Source organism: Ricinus communis, chromosome 3, assembly GCF_019578655.1.
Source record: "Ricinus communis isolate WT05 ecotype wild-type chromosome 3, ASM1957865v1, whole genome shotgun sequence".
Lineage (NCBI taxonomy): Eukaryota > Viridiplantae > Streptophyta > Magnoliopsida > Malpighiales > Euphorbiaceae > Ricinus > Ricinus communis.
Genome location: NC_063258.1, coordinates 21,931,431 through 21,938,047, shown reverse-complemented (window position 1 = coordinate 21,938,047; position 6,617 = coordinate 21,931,431). Strand labels below are relative to the sequence as shown.

General features: G+C 30.2%; 1 protein-coding gene across 1 annotated transcript; it reads right to left on the bottom strand.

Moving 5' to 3' along the window:
• Nucleotides 1–5,234: 5,234 nt before the first annotated feature.
• Nucleotides 5,235–6,617, bottom strand: LOC8277901 (xyloglucan endotransglucosylase/hydrolase protein 22). Its single transcript, XM_002526178.4, has 3 exons — nt 6,244–6,617; nt 5,933–6,126; nt 5,235–5,831 (listed from the first exon to the last, which is right to left on the bottom strand). The coding sequence occupies exons 1-3, from the start codon at nt 6,529–6,531 to the stop codon at nt 5,426–5,428; spliced, it is 888 nt and encodes a 295-aa protein (XP_002526224.1). The 5' UTR covers nt 6,532–6,617; the 3' UTR covers nt 5,235–5,425.

The following is a 6,617-nucleotide window of genomic DNA, read 5'->3' as shown; positions in this document are numbered from 1 at the left end:
GGGTTCTTTTGATCACGGACTCAACTACTACATGGTAGTGGATATATTAGTTATAGCATTAGATTAATTGTATTAAACATTCATATTGATGATATTTGTTTCCTTTTTCTGGTTGTATGATATTTATTCATAGCATGGCAGCAAAATCTGTCACATGAAAAACCCTTTTCCCTCAGCTCCACTACTATCTCCCAAAGTTTTCTTTCAGCTTACATGCATCTCATCTTCACTCACAAGTTATCTGTCAATACCTCTATTTTGTTGACAACTACCCTTTTTTTACAACCCTTTCTAATTTTCTTTGTTTATCCTATGAGTTCAGCCTTTTACACTACAAAAACACAGCAGTTTAGAGACTACCAGTTGTGCTCTCTAAGTGGTTGTTAAAGCCAAATAGCAACCACTTAGAGACAATAGATGATGGTCACTAAAAATCTTCGTCGCTAATGAAAATAGCAATCACACAAAGTAGTCTTTAATCAGCTACCCGAAAAGCAGTTTCTACCTGATCTCCTGTTGCTTGCTAATGCACTGACGGGGATACCACTCGGAGACCAACTAACTTCCATTTAGCGACCATGTGTAGTGGCAGCTATCTAGAGACCACTTATGTGTGGTCACTAAAGTGGTTGCTACTTAGAAACCATATAGTATTGGTTGCTAACATGCTGGTCTCTAACTTTAGCTACCAAATAATTGTAGTCTCTAAGTGGTCTACATTTAGTTAGCTAATTTATATTGAAATTCTTAATATTAATTTCAATTTGATAATTTTAATATATTTGGTTTTTTTAATATTGTATTGCATGTTGTTTAAGTTATATATATTATAATTATGTACAGTTATGGATAAAATTTTAAATTATGAAATAATCAAATAAAAAAGAAATGCAATTGAAATTTAGATTTTTATAAAATATAAAATATTAATAAGTGCAATTATCAAATAACAAAAAATAAACAAACCCCAAAATCCCAAGTGACAAAACTGATGTAAAGTCAGAGAGTTATAGAAATAGAAATGATAAGTACTAATAAACTCACGACTCGCCAAAAGATGAATGTTATTGCGAGTCGTCGCTAGGGGGTTGGGTAGACGGGCCAGGGACATGTTGCTGAATGCTTTAGGTCATCTCCTGAACCAATTGGCGCATGGTATTCTCCAACATTTGAATCCGCTCGTCTATGTCCTGCAACGGACTGGCCAACTGAATGATAGTGTCTTCAAGCTATTGAAAGCGCTGCTCATCAATCCCACTAGTGGCAGCTGTGGAGGTCGAGGCATCAGACTGATATGAAGACGTTTTATTCTTCTCTGCCCCATATACGTATTTTCTATGTGAGGAAGTCTGAACTGCTTCTAAGAAAATTCTCCTCTCCTAGGATAGTGGTACCAGATTACCCTCTTCATCGTGAGACGCTAGTGCTAGGTGCTCCTCAAAGCTTTCCTACACATCATTCAACGTAATATAATAGATAAAATATTTAAATTAAATAAATTGGAGCTACTAAATTAATTAATTAAATTAAAAAAATAAAATAAAATAAAGTGTCTATATCTGGACAAATATTATGTTCATAAAGTGAGATTAAAATACTAAGTTGACATATTCCAAAATATCCTTAGAAACCCTCTCAAACTGGTCAGATCTAATCTACCAACAATAATTAATTATTGATCCTTGCAAGTTCAAAATAAAAAGGTTACTTTCCTAATAAAGGAACAACAAACAGGAAAAAATTAGACAAGATTCGCCTTTCATGCTTCGCTGTGATTTATGACTAATGATTTTGAAATTATACTATTGACCATAATCTTGCCAAAGTGTTTTTCATTTTATTAAAGCTCTCACTTGGGACCAATTTTTTACATTGGGAGCTTCTGGTTCGACAATGGCAATAAGACCCCTCATGCCATTTTTTTGTAGAAAAAGGAAAGAAAAAAATTAAAAGATAAAAACAAATACAAAATTTTCATTTAACCATAATAGAAAATGGAGTTAAAAAATAAAAAGAAGTCCAAATATACAAATCCTGAAGTTCCTCTAATCATAATAGTTAGAATCCAATAGTCTAGATCAATTCTTACAAAAAGAGAAAAAGCCTCACATGCAAAAATATAAAACAAAGCAAAACAGAACAGTTGCTAAACTTAAACCCAAAATCACATTTCTATTTTGTCATAGCAAAACAACCACAAAATTGTCAATCCAAAAGGCAATCAAAAACATTTTAACCGAAAAAGAGGAGTCGTTAACCGGAGGACAACGATGGAATGTGGCGAAGTCTCTATGCAACTGGCTGAAATGTCACACTTCGATTTGAAATTTGGGACTTAGGGATTTAAGGTGGTGTAGCTGTCATAAAAAATTGAAAAAAGAAAAAGGCTAAGTGGTCTATAAAATAAATAAAACAACCATAGCTCTTGTATTTTATTTGCAACTACAGAAAGGGGTCGTTAAAAGGTTGCCATATTAGATTAAAACGATTCCAACTGTTGCGTCTCACTTAAAACAATATTAATATAATTATAAAATATATATATATATATATATTTTATATAAATAATTATAAAATTTAAAAAATAGAAATAAAAAATTGATAAATATAAATAAATATAATTGATAAATAAAAAGTTTATTAACAAAATAAATAATATAATACAAAATAAATACAATATAATAATATTATAATTAACATAAATAATATGATCATAATTTAATTTAATTATTCTTATTAAATTTTATTATTTATTATATTAATATAATTAAATTATTATTTTATTATTATTTTCAATTTAATTAATCTGTGTAGTGGCTAAAGGCTTAACGACCAGACATTGTGGTCTCTAACTTAGAGACCGCAATAGTGTGGTCTCTAAAGTAGTCGTTAGTTTTTCCGTTATTGATTGACATTCAGATTAGGAACCACAACACGTAATCTCTAAAGTGGTCGCTATCTTTCTGCTATTGCTTGGCGTCTATATTAGAGAGTATACTCCATGGTTTCTAGTTTAGAGACCACATATGTGGTCTCTCAAGTGGTCGCTATTATTTCTACCATTTTTTGCAGGAAGTTAGAGACCATTTAGATACCACATCCGGTGGTCGCTAGCTGCATGGTCGCTAAATAGTAACCACTTTAGTGTGGTAGCTAAAAATGGTATCTAAATTATTGTTTTTTGTAGTGTTATACAATTGTTTAAAAAATTTCGTGATAACTGGTAAAAAAATAGTTAGCTATAAATAACGAGTATCTCGTTGACTTGAGCTCTTGAATTCCTACAAAAGTGTTAACAAAGTACAAAACAGTATTGTTTGGCTACTCACTCAAATAACTAAATTAGTAAAAAAAACTTAAAAGTGTTGTCTGGATTGAGCAATTTCAAACAAAATTTTTTATAAAATTTATGAATTTAATTTAAATCAATTGCCTTAGCAAATAAAAAATGGCATAAATTTCTTTTAAAAAAAGTGGTCCAAATCTATACATTTTAAGAATCATTTATTCTACAAAATCTCTTATATTGAGAATTTTAATTTCTCAATTAGGAGGTGAAAAATTCTAAAGTTCACCATTTTAAAAGAATGATAGATCGTTATAATAATTTTTTTATTTTAATACTATCTTTAATAAATTTATATCCAAATATAATTTTAAACAAAATATATCGTTTTTAGATTTAATTCAAACGATGAAACTTTAAAAATTTATAAATTTTAAATTTATAAATTCTAAATTTATAAATTTTGACTAAATTTATGGATTCTCATATCCCTAAACCCAAACGATACCTAATCGTATAAAAGAATTTCTTTTCAAACATGTAATATCATTGATGAAAACATAGAATAGAGTTTAGTAAAAGACCAAATTGATATATCTCACTAATCATAAGGCTATTTTTATAAATTTATATATCTCCTTCTTTCATATATATATATATATATATATATATATATTTCAACCATTTCCCCAGCTTCCACTCTATTGTCCACTTCTAATAAATGTGATTAATTTTGCGAGATGCGATTCTATTGTAATAGGCTCTATCTATTCTATTATGGCCGGCCCTGTGGGGCAACCAGCCAGCAAAGGATAGGGCTAAGGATTCCACTTATCGATCCCGGCCCGGAAAAGTTACCGTCCAGGGCCCTATTGATGAATGAAAGAAAGGGAGAGCAGGCTGCCTCAAAAAAACGGTCGGGCAGATATATATATATATAAATTTTTTTTTCTTATCACAATGAATATTAAAAAAATATGAAATTTATAAATTTTATTGTAACGGATATTCAAAAGTATATAATATATATTAAATTTTTTTCGATTATACAAAATATTTTAATGAGTAATTTATAGATATATTATGAATATATTTCAAATATATTATATACTTAACAATATATAGTATAAAGTAGTAATGCGTGCAAAAGTAAATAAAAAATATCAAAAGGCGTACAAAAATAAGAAAAATGTAAAGAAAGTATAAAAGTAAAAAATGTCAAAAAAATATAAAAGTAAAAAAAATATGAAACATATATAAAGGTAGACAAAAATCTAAAAAGTATAAGTAAAAAAATTCAAAAAGAATAAAAAGAAAATTAGATTAATCAAAAAATTCAAAATGCGAAATGTGAAAAATAAAAGTAAACAATTTTTTGAAAAAATAGATAATATAATCTCAATAAAATTAAAGAAAAGGCCCAACCCAAATGTACAATTGAAGCAAGTATAAGCCTTATAAAAATAACATCTAACACATATATTTCTATAGTTTAATGATCCCCAGTTTTATGATTTTATCCGTTCCTCGTCTAAATAGAAAATTAATTTTCTCCCTTCAATTGAATTTTTCTTTTTTTCTGACAACCCCTTTAATTGAAGTTAAGCAGCAAGAAAAGATGAGAAATTTTAAATTGCTTTGATAGAGTAACTTCTTATTATAAAATTAATATTTAAGATTTTATTTAAAAATCGAGATATATATTTATTATATTAATTCTTATTTTTTATCTTTAAGAAAATATTAGATTTTAAAAATAGATTATTATCAAAATTGTTCTTTGGTGGCTCTTTTTTTCATAACATCCAAGTTTTTTTTAAAAAAATAAAACTAAATACAACCAAAATTACAAGAGCAATCCAAATAGGACAATTATTAAAAGAGAAGAAATTATGTACATGCATGACAGTAAACCATAATTGTTTTTGAAATTAAAAAGAAAAATCGATTCTTCATGAACACACAAACGAAACCTTTTCATTATTGAAATTTATTTATATACAAAATTTCAGCAAAAATAAATTCATTGCCTTCCGTTATTGGCACGACCATGTTAGATAAAGAATCCAGAAAAGGAAAGAAAAAACCTTCAACCCCATGACTATTAGGGACAATTTGCATACTCATCACCTAGAACTCCTAATTCTTGCTGGTGACAATGCATTCTAAAGGAAGTCCTTGAGGAAATCTCTTGGTATCTATGCAATAATTATAAACCATATAGTTCTTCTGCACCCATTTAAGCTGCTTTTGATTTGTACGATCTAGCTCCTGAGAGTACCACTTATCATGATTATTAGTACTATTAGAGTTGGTGCAGGAAGATTTTCCATTAGACCAAATACAGGCATTAGCTTGGAAGTTTCTGAAAGCAGCAGTAAATGGTGCTTGTGTCCAGTCTGTCTTCACTAGTCCTCCTCTTGTAGCCCAATCATCTGCATTCCATATGCTTGCATAAATCCTCATTGCTTGGCCTTTTGGGTACGGAGCTCCAATTGATTCCAAGTTCTTGAATTCTCTAATTGGTCGACCATCAACATAGAATCTGTAAACAAAGATAATAAAAAAGAAGTCAGCACCGTAATTTTATAGTAAACTCTTGGCAACGTGACATGCACTGTAAGGAACTTATATACACAAACTTACACAATATGCCCTGGATTCCAGAGGACTGAATAGGTGTGAAAGTCAGCTGTTGGATCAAACCATAGGTAGAATTGCTGCTCCCTGTTTCCTTTTCCTTCAGTGTAAACATTAGTATGAACAAGATAAGGGTCTCCACTAAGATTGCCTAGGAACTCAAAATCTATTTCGTCCCATGATGTCCCTCTGGAGTGGAACTGCAATTTGCATATTTTCCATGTTTTAGTATTATGTTTTCTTGGAGCCAATAAATATATCTTAAAACTAAAGAATATATTGTTCCAGAGTGTAGGGAGAGTGTTAATGGTACTTACATAGAATGTGGTAACCGTGCCAGCAGAGTTGCCAGGTACAAGCTTGAGTTGCATATCGAACTTGCCAAAAAGATACTCATTCTTGGACTGGAAGCCTGAGCCAGAGGCTTTGTCCAGGGAAAGTGTGACAACATTGCCATTGTTGAGCATTTTACCACGCTCGTCTCCCCATGTGATGTCAACATCTTGGTAAAAGTTTCCGGCAACAACCATCAAAGAACCCACCATAACAAGGGATGTTATTAACAAGAGTGTTAAAGAATTTGGTTGACAAGGATAGGCAGCCATGTGAGTATATTCTTGAAGCTTGATAGTGTTTAGGCAAGGCAGTAGTAGTGCATATATTTTTGAGATATGGTACTATTTTTTTCAAT